The sequence below is a fragment of the Seriola lalandi genome, unplaced genomic scaffold, assembly GCF_002814215.2.
Source record: "Seriola lalandi dorsalis isolate HSWRI2012SDOR001 ecotype SW California unplaced genomic scaffold, Sedor1 jcf7180002054911, whole genome shotgun sequence".
Classification (NCBI taxonomy): domain Eukaryota; kingdom Metazoa; phylum Chordata; class Actinopteri; order Carangiformes; family Carangidae; genus Seriola; species Seriola lalandi.
Window position 1 is genome coordinate 607,083 of NW_019525463.1, and position 19,494 is coordinate 626,576.

At 39.7% G+C, this 19,494-nt stretch overlaps 1 protein-coding gene across 1 annotated transcript; it reads left to right on the plus strand.

Annotated features, from left to right (window-relative positions):
• The first annotated feature begins 2,656 nt into the window (after positions 1 to 2,656).
• On the plus strand, positions 2,657 to 16,869 carry tmem229b (transmembrane protein 229B). The gene is made up of 2 exons (XM_023430739.2): positions 2,657 to 2,867; positions 13,158 to 16,869. The coding sequence occupies exon 2, from the start codon at positions 13,213 to 13,215 to the stop codon at positions 13,807 to 13,809; it is 597 nt and encodes a 198-aa protein (XP_023286507.1). The 5' UTR covers positions 2,657 to 2,867; positions 13,158 to 13,212; the 3' UTR covers positions 13,810 to 16,869.
• The last annotated feature ends 2,625 nt before the right edge of the window (positions 16,870 to 19,494 follow it).

Here is a 19,494-nt window from a genome sequence, read left to right on the forward strand (position 1 = left end):
TGTGGTATTTTTAGTATCTGACATTAATGTCCAATTGAAATCATATCTTGTTTGTGATATGGCCTGAGCAGACAGATAACAGTATTACAATGCTCTTCAAATCACTGATTAACCATTCATGTCTTGTTGTGGACATTTCCCTTTAGGAGACCATTTAAAACTAGAAAGAATGGATGCAGTTATTAGAGTCTATCTGAGTAACATCCACTGTTACATTATCATATATCATCCAATTTAATGATTTTACACAATATGCCTTTTAGTCCTCCATACTTTATTAGAACGGGCAGTGCTATTGTTACTGGAAATCCACCATGAAGCAGCCATGCACCAGTGAAGTATCTCTAACTGCACTGAAACCATTACAGCTCTGTTACCAAGCTTTAATATTATGACTTCCTTTATTTTGAAAAAAAAAATGTGCACAGCTGATGGTCCTTGGAAAGTGAATTATTTGTCTTACCCTTTGGTTAAGGTTTCCCAAGTATGTGTAGGGGGGGTACTTCTCCAGCTGCCAGGATGTAGCCTACATCAGAGGAGCCGCAGCTATTATGAAAAATAGAAAAATTATTATTTGGCATAAAAAAGTTGCATTACAAAGGCTAATCTTTAGTATATTCATTGTCACAATAGCCAATAAACTGAGGACTTTCAAGTTGTAATATATACACCTCATTTGGAAAAAGCACCAGCCTCGTCTAAAATTAAATGTAAACCAAAAAATATTAAGAGATAATCGATGCTACATGTCAGTAAAGTTTCTACACTTCTCTGAAAAGTCTGGAAAATTGACTGATCACAGGGCTTTAAAAATGTTTTGGGAGTGGACAAATCTGACACCTTTTAAAACACAAACTGTGACAAAACATTTTGGCAAAAATATAAAATGGAAAAAGAAACACTGTGTGGTCTTTATAAATGGTTTCTAACAATCAGACTAAATCGTCCATCCTCCAAATGGATAATCTTCATTGTCAGAAGCGTCTGCTCAGATCTTGGTAAAACTATTTTGTTACTATGCACCTCGAGTTTTGAAAAATAATTAAAAGTTAAACCACCTTCATATCAGACATTCAAACATCATGTTCAGAATATATTTCCTGAGGAATGTATCACTTTAGTTTTTCAAACAGAGTAAGAGTAATAAGACTAAATTTTAAACAACTTTTTGCTACTTTTGTACAGAGTCATGCTAGCTTCACGGCCTTAAGCTAACAGCCGTTCTGGCCAACCGCTAGAACCGGACATGAGCACGTAGACGCCGCATTGGCCGCTGGATCGTACGTCAACGTCGCCGCCATATTGGACCGAACAAAAGCTGTAAACAAGAGCTAGTGGACGCCGTTTTTCTGTATAAAATGCTCTATAATGTTTATATTTTCCAACCGATTTTTTTTTAATATTGAAGGGTTTGTCATCTACTTTTAGTAAAAGTAAAAGTTTAAGCGTGATAGTTCAGGCTGTAATCACGGTTTTCCATAAGGAAGAGGGTATTAACGTTAGGTTTACATGATCTGACTTTGGGCCGAGTCTAGCACGTGTGGTATACTTCAGGCTTGGTTGTGGGTTGTTCGACTCGAGCCACCAGTCAGGCCTCGGCCGAGTCTTTGCTAGCATAATATGGCTAGCATAATATGAATAGCAACAGCAAAAGAGAAATAAACTGGGGAACAAAGAAACGTTCATGCCTAGGACGCGTTTGGAAGTCAGGTAAACAGGAAACGGGGAGTGCAAGGAAAAACAGGAGCGGAGCACAAGTACCTGTTTATAGACGGACCAGACACTGGGATTAGACAGTTCAGGCTGAGAAACCCGCCTTTTTTTCTCTTTAAATACGGGTGACAAAAGACACGATGGCCACAGTGAACCGAACCCTCCTTTAGTTTGTAGTTTGAGATCGGCGTCTTCATCACACCGGTCTCCAAACAAACTCCTTGCAGGAAGACATCAACTGCCCGGCACTGGAGGTAAGTCTTGTTTTGAGTTTAGTTTGTATAGTGGTAGATTTGTCTCAATATTATTTGTGTGAAGAGATTGACAACCCTTGTGTAAATGTGTATTCTATAAAACATAGTCCTATATGGGCTTAAATTATGGTCCTAATGATTTTGAGCTTGTAAAGTGATGTTTACAGACAATTCTCAAGTCTGTAGTTGTACATCAATCATTCTAAACCTAGAAAATAAATCTGCAGGAGAAATTCAAGTTTTGTGCATGTTAAAAAATGCGCTTGTAGCAAAAAGATTTGTTTTTGACAAAAAAAAAAGATGGTGTGATTTAAAATCTGAAAAAACGATGCGAGGTTACACAGACACTGTGAATAAGAACTGCTATCTGTGTGATGCAGAGCAGAAACTGCATCTAGTAGCTTAGCCTAGCGCGTGCTAGCACAAAAAAGTTATGTTGAATTTACAGTTTTCCTGTCAGACAAATATCATGTATAGTCATGTGATATAGTTATTTTTGTGTCAGGTGTACTCATAATTTTCATGTTATTGTACTAAACTTAATAGTATGTAACTAATGCTGTTTACATCCTGCGGATCTACACAGGCTGACTGAGGAGACCCCCCCCCCCAGTCACTATCAGCTTAGAGGTCTGGACTCTGAGCTGCGGTGAAGAAATGGTTAACCAAAAATGCAAGGACTGCCGAGTCTGTCTGAGCATGTGCTGCTGCTGCTGCTGCTGCTGCAGTGAAGTAAAATGGTCAATTTCAATCCGAGGGCAGAGACACCGTGGAGGAGAAGCCGGGGACAACAGACGAGCAGCTGACGGACACCGACACATCCTGGATAATTTGACCCGGTGTTGAGTTTGATCGGCTGGCTTGTGTGCTGAGTGTGACACCCCAGAGCCCTGTCTGAAGGTAAAGAAAGAAAAACTGCACTGAGGATGATTCATGTCCGTCTGCAAGAGCCGACGCTCCGCGACATGTATTCAACATGTTAGGCTTAAAGGAAGCATGTCTGTTCATGATACCAATGTTATGTGTCCGTGAAGCCTTTGAGTGCTTCGATTTTCTAGGTTTTCTTCATTTACCCGGCTTTTGATAGGGAATTGCGTCCGGTTATCCTTAATGAGTGATGCTCGCAAGTTGGCAGCTGTGCAAGCGTGTTTTATTTAACCATGTTCCATATTTAATGCACAGTAACTTATGCAAAGAAAACAGCTGGACATGTTGTTTAAAATCAGGGTGAATTCCTCTTCATTCGGCATGTTCTTGTACACAGTTGGGCTGTTACACCTGTTAAAATATGGATAACTTGCGATGTAATCCTTGATGAGGACAGTTGCAGTAGCCTGTGTATCTTATTCAGTCCAGTGGGTTTCATTGATGCTTTATGAGAGGTTTGAAGTGGTTTTCAAGTCCACTACGTCAATTTCTTTTTTTTAAAATTTTATTTGTAGAGGATAAACGTACCGCACTGCTCAGCGGGAAGGAGGCGTGATGCTGCATCAGAGTCCCAGCAGCCGAGCCTGCGCACTGGCCCGTAGTTTCCAGGGACAAAATAAGATGACTTTGGCCATCTAGCGTAATTACATCGCATAGAAAGTATCAAATCAATTCATTGCTGTTTTTATGTCACTTTTTCAACATGTTCACGTTTATTGATGCTTTCTTTTGCAGAAAAAATGAGTAATACGGGGACAGGGGGTTTGGATTTCTAAAATCCCTCATTGATTTATTCCATATAAGGCCTGCAGTTCACTATCATTTGGGGTGAGATAATCCCTGCTGCTGCCTCCATAGCCTATATCCCCCCTCAGCCATACACTGACTGTATTGACAGTTTGGACCTATTTATAATCCATGCAGCAGCCTTCACCGCAATGAATCCCAAAATGAGGCATGACAGAGACTTTGGTTAAAATAACATTTCAGCCCACCTCAGCTGCTTGGACAAATCATTGTAGTATTGTGTACAAATGGTCCTTTCATGTCTTTCATGATACATTTATGCAAGTCCTTTAGCTTATATTATAACACAAAACACACACACACAGCAGAGTGCTTGTGAAAAGCATTCACCCTCTTTTCAAGTCCTCAAGTTTTACTCCTAAAACACGGAATTAAAGTAGATGTGATCAACAAAAAGACGGTTGTGATTTATATTCACTTGGAGTTAAGGCATTTCCAATTTATAGTGGAGTAAGCGAAGAGGGTTCTTGGTCGAAAATATTGATCCTAGTAACAATTATGACAACTTTATTTCTGTACTATAGCACTGTTCCTGTACATGTACATAATGCTCCACAATTAAAAGAATAAGAACACACATGTACAGACAGATACATTCAAGACAACATATTGGGAAAACTAGCCTACAAGCTACACAAAACACAGCTTAATTGCTTCAAATCACATCGGGAAAAAAATGGGAGGTCAGACAATATTACCTTATCACAGATACAGTACCTCTGTATTGGCATATGTGTTGGCTGATAATTACCATGAATTTACAGTACAGAAATGCAAATAAGTTTGAAGTAATTTGGAGACAGTGATGCCATTAAATCATCCGACTCAGAGCGTATTGTGGTCAAGTTTCTTTGCTATCAAAATTTAAACAATATATGGCTGCAAAAATACAGTATCAGTCAGGCTATTAGTTTAACCAAGCGTGTATAAGTGAGTTTTATGTTTGTGTGTATGTTTATGTGATTTAGGCCCCTAACTGCACCTTTTTAAATATTAACAAAAACCCACATGAACTCATTTTACGCACAAACAGAAACACTAAATAGCATGATAACTATTTGTTGAAAGCAGGTGCCAGTTTAGCTCCAAACCTTTTTGTTTTTCCAAAAACTTTGGCCATAAAACTTTGCACTGCAGCCAGTATCAATTATGCATTTTCAACGATTGATTATAAAGCTTCTTTGTCTGCACAGATTAACATGCGCATGCATCCCTCCATTAGAGGCATTACTCTCCACAGCACCATGATGACCAGTAAATCTCCTGCTTTCTCTGTAGCTGCTCCAAGATTTCTAATCTACCGGGCATGACCCACATGCTATTCAGGACAGAGGGCTTAGCTCCCATGTCTTACGGTCTGTCATTAAACTGCAAAGAGCTCACATGCTGTAACGAGTATGTGGGTGAGGGGAATGAGAGGGAGCAGAGAAGATACTTTAAGGGAATTTTGAACCGTAAAGGCCAGTGTGTTTCAAGGTAATTTTAGGGATATTTATTGGGGGATTCAGACTTAAGCATCTTGGATAACTCAAAAGAATAGATTAGAAGTCAGAGTAGATTGAAACTGGTGTGCTCCCAGTCCAAGCATACTGAAGACTGAACAGACTCCACACATAACATCAGTATGCTTTATGTGACGGTTGAGGAGACCAAGAGATGTATTGCTCCAACATTTGATGGCAACCATCAGCAGAGTTACAAAAGAGTTTTCGAGACGCACCAATCACACTTTTTCCTCCTTTTCTAGTATAGTCAGGATACCAATCCAATACCAAACACTTTTTTCTTTGTGTGGAACTGATCAATCATCAGTTTTATTCCTTTTGTCTTATCGTGTACCAACCAACCCATACACTTTTTATTTGTTTGCTGGTTTTTATACCTCGGTACAGAGAGAAACGATATTTAAATTCAACAATATTTTTATAGTTTAAATGACAAAATAGAACCTGAAACTCAAAACAGAGTTTTTAGGCTGTGTAATGCAATGTCATGTTAATTGTATGGTTCTAAAAGGTTTATAAAACCTATGGATAAAATCTTCTATCGTGGTTTATTTAACTGTATATCACAATAGCGATACAGTATATCTCAGTATAGAACATTTTCTAAAAATCCAACTTAAAAAAACATTTATAGATAAAATAACCACATGATAATTAGCACTGTGCAACATTTAGGTTGAATATTGTGATATTTACTTAATACGTAAGCAAGAAAATTTTGATAAGGCGTTAAGAGGCGATAAGACCTTCTATACTATCTTAGAGACAAAGAGTTATGAACCTCAGATTTTATTTCTTCCCAGTCAACAGAGCCTTTTGGATACGAACCCCTCAGAGTGCAGCTCCCAGCACTCTGTTTACAGAGAGCCCCCCTCCCCCCACCACTCTGCCTGTTATGTTCAGGCTTTCACCTTGCAGATATAGAAAGGATGCCTTCTATAAAGTTATATGAGCCTCTATTGGCTGTGCTGCGTCTAGGCTTTTAGTCTCTCCAGCTCTATCAGAAGCCAAACTTGTTTGTGATACTCAGATACGTAATATGTCTTTGGAGGAATCTCTGGATTAAGGAGGGAGGGTGATGTTGAAGGGGGGAAAGTGCATGTTAGTTCGCGTGTTGGTCCGAAACTGACAATCCGCCAAGCACTTCACTCAGTGATTGGCCAGTTGTGCAGAAGTGAGAGAGTGGGCAGAATCTGAACTTCTCTCCCTACCTCTCTGTTTTCATTCTTTACACATCTACTTCTGTCACTTTCTGTGTGTCCTTCACCAAACACCATGGACACCTGGGAGGAGAGACTGTCTGAAAAAGTGCGTCGTTATCACCATATGTAAATATTTATCGTGGCTTACCCTTCTCTGTGATGTCTGGCTTTTTCGCCCCACCTTCAAATGCGGCGGCTGAGAACAGCTCTGAACATTTTTGTCCTTAGAAATGGTTAATCGTTTAATCTATGAAAGATCAAAAAGAAACTGTGAATAAATGCCCCTCACAACTTCAGAGCTGAAGGAAACCCCTTCAGATGTCTTGTTTTTTTCCCAACAACAATCCAATACTCAAAGAGATGCAGTTTACTACAAAATAAGACATAGAAAAGCAGTAAATCCTCATTTGAGAAGCTGCAATCAGAGAATGTCTGGCCTTTTTATTACTAGCTTTGCTTGAAAATTGATTATCGAAATATTTGCATTCAGTAGTACATTATTTTTTCTCATTGATTTAATCTTTTCAGCTCTAGATGACACTATGTACTAAATTCCAAGCATACCGTAGCCTTTAAGAGTATTACAACCCCTATTTACCTAAGACTTGCTCTGGGTGGACAAGGGAGACGCGTGATGCTCTTTAGAGTGAGAGCCAGCTTGCTGTTTCAGGGCTAATTGACCTGCCTTTGCAATTGATTGGGATCAGTTTATTTTGTGCTGCCTCAGAAGGTTCTCCCACACCCCCCCAACCCTCGTCCCGTCCATCTTTCTTACTCTCCTCCTCACTTGACACTCACCTCTCGTCACTCACTCACTCAATCACTTGCTCATCACGCACAGGAAGAAGCGAATTTGATCAGGATAAATTAGTGGTGACTTAAGAAGCCGTAGACCTGTCTTACTGTATGGGACGCAGTCAGCTTTCAGGTTAGTAGAACTACAAGTAGGGTTGCAACTCACAATTATTTTCATTATCGATCAATCTGGCAGTTAAACTGACTGAAACGATTAACTTATTATCAAAATTGTCATTAACTTTCTATTGATCAACTAATCAATTAATTGACTAACCGTTGCAGCTTTAACTGCAAAGCTGCTATATTGTTCCAATTATTGGTAATCTGTAGATTCTTTTATTAAATAATTGATGGTATTGTTAGTTCTGTCATATTAACTGCCCATTTATAATATTATAGGACAGAGAAAAGCAGCAAATGGTCATTTTAAAAATTGTTTAATATTTTTGTTTGATAGCTTGATAGCTTTAAATGTACTGTGTTTTCATGATGCAACTACAAGGGCATGTGTCTCTGCTGTTTCCATCAACGGCGATGAAGCGGTGGTTAGGTCACCTTGGTCACTGGCCCTTAACTGCATTGGATACTGCTGGTTTCTATACGCTACACTGCAGCCTCCCAAAGTGACCTTCCCTAAGTCTGCATAGGCCTGGGATCTGTGCCACAGCCAAAGCCAGAGAGCTACAGTACATGAACAGGGATTATATTGTGATGCAAGGTCAGCAATGTGTTAGGTTTCTGATTAAATTTCGGTGTCAGAGTTCACAGCTGTCAGCATGCTGTCGGCACAGTCACGGCGTCCTCTTGTTTTTGCATGTGTGTTGTTTTTTTTTCATTCAACCTTGGCTGACTCCCATATCAGTGTGTTTTCTTCATGCTTGTCATTGTTTCATTGTTTACCTGCTGTCAGAGGAGTGTCTTACTGACAGACCTGTCAGCCTTGAACAGCCTGAACCTTCAGTTGAAAGCTTATTCTCACACACTCCCTTTCGCTATCTTGTTCTTTTCTTTTTGTTTCATTTGAAAGCGTACATACACTCAGTTGGTGTCTTCCCTCTGTGTCCTCAGACAAACCCCTGGCACTGCGTGGTTAGACTCCCCTCCCTTTTCAGTTCAGACAGCACCCCACCTGCGTTGTGTCTCCCACTGGTCATCATGAGGTCTACAAAGCAGGCAGCTCTATCACATCTGCCATTCTGATCATCATCACACTGTGATGTCCTGTAGTGGGGTTCAATAGAGTGCAATGGCGAAGCGGGTTGCCGCAGCAAGCGCTGGCAGGAACCTTGCCGATCAATACATTGGGCCGATGAGAGAGACAGTGGGGTGGTGGGTTGGTGGGCGATATCCTACAACAGCTGCAACAACAACAACAGCAGTGGAATCAAATAGCACCCAGTGTGTGAACTGTGTCATGCTGAGGCAACAAGTCAATAGATATGCCAAAATACACACAGAAAGGGCAAGTGGGGGTGTCCTAGAAGCTTAGGGTTTTAAGACGCTGACCATGTAATCACAGCAGCCGCAGTTAGTCCAGCCAGGGACCTTTGTTATATGCCGTCCCCAATCTGTCTCATCTAATTTCATGTCAGTTTCCTACAGTCGATAAAAAGGCAAAAATGCCCCAGAATACTTAAAAAACTGGTAAGCATCAGACAAGTTCGGTAATAATTTATCTGAGGAGTTCAATGTTAATGCTCAACTAAATTACTTTTATAGTCAAACCAGGGCTAAAACCGATTCTGTGTTCACATCATATTTTACAGAAAAGCACTTTGTTTTTGTATCACCGGTGAAACAAACTACACACGTCAACAAACTAGAAACTAACAAAATAAATTTCCACACAGCCATATTTGGCATTATTCAAAGGAAACCCACTATTAACACTAATACAGTTGATTAAGCTAATTTAAAAAAAGCTTTACTTTTTGTATGAGGTTAGTGAAATGCTACAAAAATAGCACAATCTAAAATAGCTGATTTTAAAGGCTTAAAATTACCTTTCTCTGCTATGCACACAAGGCTAGGCTACGTATGTTTTCCCATTTTGCCAACTTGTGCTAGCTATGCTAACTTTTTGGCAACGATAAATATAGCTGATAACTTTTGCTATAACTGCTTGTTACTGTCACTATTTTGTCAAATTCACTAGCAGTTAGCATCTATCTTTCCACATAGAAACCATAGCCATAGTTGCTAACAGTCACTGCCGACTGTGAGTAGCTTGTCAGTGTTGCTAAGTTAGTGGCTATTCTAGGTACTCAACCATTCTGTCACAAACAGTTATCATCTACCCTGGCCCCCTAACTCCTTGTGAGCATCACACCAGAATTAGCAACTATGCTAGCCATTTAGCAACCATAGACATAGCTAACTGCTGCTTAACTTTTTTTGTGACTATTACTGGCTTTTCACTGTCCACTTAGCATCTACATTATGCTAGAAAATTAGAGGCCTGATGTCACAATTAGTTAGCAGTTTTGCAAGTTATTTAGCAACCATTGTGATGTTATAAGCATAGCTGTGCTTGCCTTAGCAACTATTGTGACTGCCACTAGCAATTAGCAGCTTGGCCAGCCAAGTAGCAACTATAACCTGTATCTATTAAAATTAACTGTAAACTTAAACAGACCAACAATGCTAGGTGATTTAACATTTCAAAAGAGGATATAAAGTTTTACTTTAAAGTAAATTTCACCTGTAAAACTGAGTAACATAAACACCAGACTGTCTAAAATCGAGTTTAAGCAAGAATAAGTAACATGTCAAAACACAAAATCAGATTGCATCAGTTTTAACATCAATATATCATGGTAACATCAGTTCTGGTAACAGTGTTCACAGATGAACACATTACAGTGTATAATTTTCATAAATGAGTTTTAGATTGAAATTGTTAATAGGTTCTCTTTCAACCTAGTTTCATTCATTGTTCTTGTCCTATAAGTTGCAGTTTCATTCATTTCTGTAGCAGAGGATGTTGGATCTTTTGTTTCAGGTTCCCAGTTTTCACTTTATCAGAAGAATAAGTGCGGTACAAATGTCTCTTCCTGTTTCATAGTATAAACAAACCAGCCTTTGCACAATAAACAATCTGAGATTTCCGGTGAACTGTGTGTTCACAAATAGCATTGTAAAGAACAAGAGATGCTGCCAAACTGCTTAAGAAGTCATGACGAAAATCCTGATATCATTGATATTCAGTACAAACAAGAGGCACTAAGGACATGAGACACTTATTGATCGATATTTGAAACCTTTACAAACCAAAAAATAAATAATACAGGTGTGTAGGAGATAAAGAAATCTCCCACACTTTGTCAAAACTTGCGGTGTGAAATTATTTCTAAAGTATCTAAAAGTTCAAGTTGACCTGGTTTTACCTCTCCTGAAATCTGTTCACTATGTTTGTACATCAAAGAAGAAAGAACTATCATCCAGGCATGTTTTTAAATATACAAAACACGTTAAGATTTGATGAAATGTGGAGTTTTCAGTAAAGTGAATGAGTCTATACCTTGCCAGTATTTTTAACTCTTCTCCCACCTTTATGAGTATATATATAGGCCGTTTGGCAGGAGATTGAGTGTTACACGGCTGAATATTGCATTCCAAATTTTTCATCATTAGCGGCTTAGTGGGCATGTGAGTGCTGAACAAATGGTGTCTGTGCAGGCGGTGGAGAAAGAGACGTGAGTGGAAAGAGAGCAGGGGGAACTGAATTGTGAAAGAGGGAGAGAAAAGTGTGTGATGGGGGGTGAAGGCATGTGATCCTAGGGTGAGAGATGAGATGAGAGGAAACAAAAAAAAAACACAAGGTGGCAAACAGAGTGAGGGAGCTTCGATTGCTGACAGCAGTGCTTTGACACAGAACAAATAATATTAAACTCCACCTATCAGTACCTTGAAAGCTCACAGATAAACACATTGCATCTCCTTTGTTTAATCTGTACAAAAAATGGTAAAATTAAAAGTTTCAGGTGTACAGTATACATCCTGTACATGTTGTATGTTATATATCTTTCCCCCAGTTTTTGTATGAATTAAACAAATGAAACATATAGTTTGTGAATCAGTGAACTTTAGAGGCTTTTGTTTCCTTCAAACAGAGCGGGACTAGCAACTCGTCCCCCTCTTACCAGTCCTGTATGCCGAGCTAACCTAACCAATATTACCAGATACATCTGAGAGGCATCAGTCTTCCCATCTAAAGCTTCGTAGAGATGCATTTTACCTATTTTTTATGTTATATTAACTCATGTGGTACACTTAATTTTTTTAAATTTTTTTTTTATGCTCACACAGTAAAAATCAGTTGACCATCATCGCCATGGGTGCTCACACTGAGTGTAAGCATAGTCCATAGCCACGAGTCCAGGGTTGAAATTGTGATCAATCCTTATAGTGCCTGTCTGTCTTAACTCAGCGTATTTCCCAAAATTTTGTCCCATTCCCTTAAAGTTGGGCAACTTAGATGATCTGATATAGTAAAACTCATTTATAGCATCTAGTTCTCTTGAACAACATAAACCAACAAGTTTACAATCTTTTGCAAAATACTGTTTTATCCAGGTTTGCTTGGATGAATGAGAAGAGAAAGGGAGAGTTTCCCAGGCGGGCAGTGAAAAGATGGTATAAGGGTTTAGGGAGGTCAGTTGGCCCATCGCTGTGGCCCAGTTCCTCACATGAAACCCTTATTCCTTGTTTGGAAATGTGCTAATCCCCATGGGCCCACTCTGGGCCTCAGCCAGCCTTTGAAGACAAAAAAAGAGCCAAAAAAAAATTGGCTTTTGTTCTTCAGACAAGCTTTTGTGCTCCTAACCTCTCTGAGCTTGTATTTTACACAGCGGTTATGATCCATTGTGTAATGGTTGCTGTTATGACACAGTTTCCTCTGGAGGCATTGAATAGTAGATGATATAAACTCAGTGGTCTTCTCAGCTATGTGGTCGTTGAACTCCTCGGTATGATGCTGTTTGCCTTCAGTGTTTTTTATTGGACATGCGCTGTGATAAATAGAGTAGAGGAAGGAGCCAACCCTGCGTGGGCCTCCTGACACCTGATACAAAGACTGTGCGTCAAGCTGCGGGATTTGGAAAAAGAGCACATGATGTAGGCAGTCAGATGATGAAGCTATAGCTTACATAAGAAGCCCCCTCAGTCAGTCAGTAAATAGCATCAACTGAGGGAAGGCCGGAGAGTTTAAGTGCTGCGTAGCCCTGCAGTCTCTAATTTAATCTTCATGATGTCAATCGAGTGTTTCGTTGCCTTGTCCTTAATTGAACTTCAGCTTGGAATCATTTGCAATTAAAGTTGTAATCTTTTAAGATTTGGCAACACAGTGGTTACTGGAGATAACAGCAAGTGCGGTTTAATGCCACATGTCCCTGACTGGTACAGTACATCTTGTTACAGTGCAGCCAAACAGAAAAAAGTTGTTTTTAATAAAGTAATCAGTTTTTTTTCCATTCAGTCATGAGTAACCCTGACGATTTAATGCTGTGCACAGCACAATCAGTCTTCTATACAACAGCAGCGCACAGTAAAAGGAGCTGGTTTCCTTCTGAAGAGTTGGTGGTGTGAGGCCTGTCAACCGCTCACTGTAGCTGCCTTTTAAAATCCATTATTCTGTGCAATATTTAAAACTGATCTGATGGAAAAATTACTGTCTTGTTTTGTAGATGCATTTTTGATGACAGCTCTTACATGATGTGTAGAGAGTAAACAGTTAATGTTGAGGCTGTTATCAATGAGATAAAATTATGCTGGATTACATGCATGCATAGTTTCCAGTGAATGCCTTGTGCAGAAATTTTGGACCCTACTTTATAAATAGATTAAATGGCTTTAGGAGAAAAATGTCAAAGCATAAACATGGAGTTGATACATTATAGTGTGTTGCCTTAATGTCACTTTCTTACACCTTTCTTTGTCTTTCTTCCCCTTAGACCTGCATCCAATTAGCATAGACAGAACATTTGAGTGAAAGAGAGAGGAGGAAAGATGGTGACCTTGGAAACCCCAGAGGCTCCTGTGCCTCTGACGGCGTTGTCACGCTGGTACCTCTACGCAATCCATGGCTACTTCTGTGAGGTCATGTTCACCGCCGCCTGGGAGTTTGTGGTGAACTGCAACTGGAAATTCCCAGGCGTGACCAGCGTGTGGGCGCTCTTCATCTACGGCACCTGCATCCTCATTGTGGAGCAGATGTACCTGAAGCTGCGAGGCTGCTGCCCCGTGCTGCTGCGTTGCATCATATACACTTTATGGACGTACCTGTGGGAGTTCGGCACGGGGCTACTGCTGCGACAGTTCAACGCCTGCCCCTGGGACTACTCCGAATTCCGCTACAACTTCATGGGATTGATTACGGCTGAGTACGCTGTGCCCTGGTTCTGCGCCTCCTTCATCGTAGAGCGCCTGGTCATCCGCAAAACGCTGCGACTGCGCTTCCATGAGGGGCCTGAGGATGGTTGGTCAAAACATCGGTCGGATGCTGGGGGCGGAGGAGGGGCAGGAGGAACATTGGGGGGTGGGAGGAGGAGAGAGAGGAGTAGAGGGATGGGAAATGATTCTAACGGCTATCTTAAAGGGGAATGAACCAAGGTATAATGAAGGAAGAACACAATCTGAAACCAGCCCAATCGCTCTGCTACACCTCTCCTGCCCTCCTCAGCCACTTTCATAAGCAGTCCTCCCCATTAACTGTATGGGGTTAAGTCAACAGACAGCTACGTAGACTGGGTTGGTGTGCAGAGGTGTACAGAGTATCAGAAAAGCCAGAAAACAAAACCTAACTAGGGCTTAAAACGCCCATATCACCCACTGTGTCCTCTACTGTCAACAGAGGCGCAATATCTCCATGCTGCTGTGTTTGCTGCATCTCATTACGCACCCTCCCATTTCCATGTGGGGTTGACCTTAAGGAGATCAGGGTCTTAAATGACCAGGACTACATCTTCAGGCCCTGCTGTCCCATTGACTGCAAAGAACTCGGGATAAAAACAAACAGCTGTTGCAAAGATTTGTGTTATCGCTGTGAGGCGGAACAAAAACAACTTATATTTGTGTTTCAAGGGCACATCAGTCTATCTGAAAGCATAATGCTTGCTGCATAGAACACATAATAAAAAAGTAGCTGCATTTGTAACATGTCCTTTTTAAAATGTACATACTGTCCTTTAGTATTATTCAAAGTACTGTAGTAATGTAGCTACGAAAGGCTCTTTAAGAACATGTCCACCCTGAAGCAATGTGTCAGCTTACATCATGATGAATGTTCTCTGCAGTTAGTGAATACCCACAATGCCTGGAAAAAAATGCATGAAAAGAAGTTGTCTTCCAATATAATACACGTTTTTTACTGAGCTCAATCAGCAGTCATACTGTGCGTCTCTCTTGAATTAGTCTGCTGCTTGTGTGTGGGGGACGACAGGAGCTCAGGAGGTAGAGCCAGGCGACTTGTTATCACTGTTGATTCCCGGTTTTCTCCTGATATCGCGTCGAAGTGTCCTTGAGCAAGACGCTGAACCCCAAACTGCTCCTGGTGAGCAGGTCACGGCCGTGCATGGCAGCTTCTCTCCTATTGATGTATGAATGGGTGTGTGTAGGTTAATATCAGCCACTGTAAGGCACTAAATAAATGCAGTCCATTCATCATAATAGCAGGGTGACTTTCTGTTTTTCAGAAATCTTTTTCATAACTCACTGTCCGCGTCCATTTCATGTGCTTTAATGTCGTCTCAGACATGTAAGCCTCATTTTTTAATTCTCATTCCCTCAAAGTCAATAGTCATTCCTGTGAATTTACACAAATTATCTGAGAGATTTTTTTTTTTTTTTTTCAATCATCTGGTATGAAAGGAAACTCTCACAATCAAAAGTGTTTATTCATTGATAAAATACCATTGAATTTCCTCTTACACTGTAAGTGCGACAGCAATACTTAAATGTAACGACTGAATGACGAGCACCTGAAGTGGTGAACGTGTCCTCGAGAGCGTATGATCAACAGATTTATTTGGATTACAGTATTTGTCAAGTGTGAAACAAACAGCAAGAAATATGCAGCAACTTTCAGTGATTATTTAATGAGGAGACCCTCACATATCGCCTGATGTAACAAGTAACAGGAATTTGCTGCTCAGTTATTTCCTACATGCATGATTTGTGAAGCAACAGTAGATTTGGTTGCCTTGGTGAATAATGACCTTTGAGGTATTTTACTTTGACTCAGTGTTTTTCTGAGAAAAAACTGCAGAAATGAAGTTGCAGCGTAGTCAGATTTCAGGGTACATACAGTCCATAGGAGCAACTGTTTACCATAATATTAACTTAACTTGACAGCACTCATGTCTTACATGGTAACACTCAGACATTCTGTACTTTAAACAGATGAAAACACACGGAATAAAACTTCAGTCTTCTGATGGTGTTATTCTCCATGTGGATCCCGAGACTCCTCCTACTCTGGAAGTAGAAGGATCAAGGACTGTACACTCACCTCCATGCATATAGGAGCTGATAGTAGTTTTTAGCCTCAGTCAGTGAATCTGGTGCTACTGGTTCAAGTATAAAACAGGTTGGACGATTACAGTGATTCCAAGGTACCAGGGGAGTGGCAGCATGCATGAGATGAAAATATGATAATTGAAAAAGTATTCCTCAGGAGGACCATTTATGAGAGATTCAATCACAACATTTTGTGCTGACAGCAGATGAACTCAGCTTTTCACCATTTTAACTGTTAATAGGACAAATGCAAGAAAAAAAATATCAGATTCAAATCCATGTTTCAACAACACTACTTGACTAAGTGGAGGTGTGACCTTCATCAGTGTGGCTGCAATGCCATGCAGTGTTTTCCCTAACTGTCTCCCTGGGAGCTCAGAGGGTGGATGGCAGGACTTATTAGCAATCACAGATGAAGTGCTGCCACCCAGTGGACAATTTGTAAACTGAAACTGGAAACCTATTATGCATGGACTTGGTAGAAATAAGAAGTGTATACATACACATGAAGATCAAGAATCCTTATCAGGATCAATAAAAAAAGAAGGTTGTTTTGTGTCTATCACGTTTTTATTTGATTTAAATGTTTAGTATGCATATTTTTCATACACAAACAGGCTTAAAGCAATAGAGGCTTCTGACCCAACAATGATCATTCAGCTCAAGGCCGTTACCTTTTTCTCTTAAAAATCTACTAAACTACATTATGAGAACTGATATGCAGCTAATATCTTTATCCAATTCTACTGCTTTGATGAGACAAATCACAAGAAGATGCAAAATGAAGTGTATTTGTTCTCTGCAATATGCGAGTGGAGGAGTATTAAGTGAGTGTGTTGTACAGAGACACAGTCTCTGTATTTGTATGTGCATGTACAGTATGCTAAAACTGAACTGAATCTCTGGTATTTTTACTTTGAGGCTGCATGTCCAAAAGTTTTCAATATCTCCTCCAAACTCTGACTTTATCCAAGTAGTAATTATCCCCATGTACTGTAATGGTTGCTTATTTTTTAAATAAAAATGTACAGGTTTTTAGTGACCTGACTACTGTATATCACTCACTTTGATTATGTTCATGTATGATTTATCAAACTTTGGGATTAAATGTATTTATTTGATCATTAAATTTGTGTTTTGGAAACTTTTCATTTCTGTGTGCTGACAAAACATATCCTTATGCATAGATGCTATATATCAATAACTAGATAGACTAAATGAAATGTAAAATGAATAAATAAATAAAAACTAGAATATAGACTAAAGATAGCATCATAATTAGACTATGGGCTGAATATACACTGTACAAAGATAGTAATAATAATACACTTTACTCTCTCTCTTTCATTATTTATTCGACAAATATTTTAGGGATAATAGGGATCAATTCCCATCTTATCAGTTATGCTTTTTGTCGGCTATACTATACTTAACTGTGGAAGATGCCTCACCTACATTGTAAGCAAGACAATTTTAACATTGATGCATTTAAGGCTTATCAATACATCCATAACTTTGTTAATTACAATAATGTGACAGAGGCATCTGCTATCGTTATCAAATTACCTAGCCCGTTTGTTTTCTTTACATTTATTATTTTTATTGAAGAATTTTATCAGGTGGCTCCTCTGTTAAGGAATCAAAACAAAGATGGCGTCCCGCTAGCTACCTGGACAGAAAACAGAATCGCAACTTGGGAAAACAGTTAAAAATCTTTTTTTTTTCATGTGGCGGACTCTATGTGTATTATCCAGACGGTTAGAAGAGTCTCTGGGGATGTTGAAAATACATTCAGAGTAGCGGTAAGTACTTTAAAACTATCTACTGTGTTATTCAAACATTAGAAAAACTGTCAACTGTAAATTGGGGCTTGCTAGCTAGCTAGCTGTGGACGAACTGTTAGCTTAACTTAAAGAAACTTTAACATTTGCTAAATTATTATTTTAGATCTTGCTGGTGTGACATTCAAATTATTATTATTTTTTTTATCTAAATGAAACAAGACTATGGATCTACAGCCACATTTCTAGTCTAGTTTCGTGTCTACAGACATTTCACTTAACCTTAAATATGAACCTGCTAGTGGCAGTAGAGGAAAAGTTGGGGGGTAGGAATTCAGTAGGATTCATCCCCCAGAGACCATGAGTGTCTGCACAAAATTTAATGGCAATTCATCCAATAGTTGAGATATTTCCATCCAGACCAAACTGTTGGACTGACCAGCATTGCCAGCCTTAAAAACACTGATTCTAATAAAATTAGTGATGGAAGAGTGGAGGTTGCAATGACCTAATGAAGTGTGCATATAAGGGTTGAACATTATGGCTTGTAAGCATTCCTTTGAGTTGTCACAGTGCCTGCAGGCTGTTAAAATGTTTCTGGGCAACAACATGCTTGTGTCATAGAAACATTTTGTTTTATTGTGCTTAAATTACTCAGAAATTCTAACAGATGAAAGTATTAAGTATCTTTCACTGCATAAGTTATATTTAGACACACACTAACATCTCATGGACACCTATGGACACAGTACTTGCATGGAGCTTTCCTCATTCCCATGTATTGCCTGGCAAAAGAAACGAAATCCACCTCTGCTCCTGTCCAAAGTTGCAGATCATTCATTTGTCCACATGATGGCTCTTTTTCACCAAAAACAAAAGACAAACCAGCTGCAATCACACACAGCTTGAGGACACGGTAGATTCTGAGTCATCACGCATTTAAAGATTAGTTTATCGATGAAGCTGTTTTTATGACTGGACTTTCCAAGGAGTGAAACAAAGATTGGATTAAAACATAACTTGGCATTCTGAAAAGTTGCTTGTTGTTGTTTTATATGAACCAGCATGCCTCCTCATTTCAGTCAATATGAAGAGTTCACTCTTTGTTTGTAACTTGTCATGCAACTATGACAGGCTGTGAGTTGAACATTATGTAAGCATAATAAAAAAAATAGTTTATTTGTTTAAAATTGCTGCGACGACAGATTTCTTTTTGCTTTCATTAGAGGCCTCAAGCAAAATGTTTCATGTCCTCCCTCTGTTGCTGCCACACCTTGGGCCAGGTAGTGAGAATCTGGGTCATTAACATGTCTTGGCAAAGCCTTTAATTGGCTGTGAGTCCCCTGAGGCCCCTGGGGCCCTTGGCTAAAGCAATACCTACCTGCCTGTATGAGGGTGTGTCCACTTCACACATTCTGTGGCACGAACCTGCTGTGGCCGTGCCTGATTTGACACTGTCAGCATGTGGCTCCTCCAATCAGTCACTCGCACTCCAAATATGGAGATTGACAACCTGTAATCAGTGCACTGCAGATGACAAGTGTCCACCCTGAGGCAGATTTTAGGGCCTGTTACGTGAGTGTGTTTTGCATTCACATAGGCGCGTACAGTAATGTGTGTTAAGCTTAGGTTTCACTGGTCTTTTCTTGTGTGACTCCATTGTTCTCAGTGTCAGATTTCCAGTCTGCTTCACAGGAAATATGAATGGATAAAAGTCAATGAATTAATATTATTAATAGCAGAAGAATCATGTCATGAACTCACACCAGGTATGAATGCCTGTGGTAAGATTATAAAGAACAGGGAAACAACGAGGCGGGCCAACAGTCTTTATTCATGCATATGCATGTGTTTTAACTGGCATCTACTCTTCATCCTCATAAACTCATTACCAGATCACATAGTCACAAAAATAACATCATCCAATTTCCACAGTCCATGTGCTCTTTGTACTTCTTTATCTTCAAATGAAAAGAAAATGATAATATTTTTC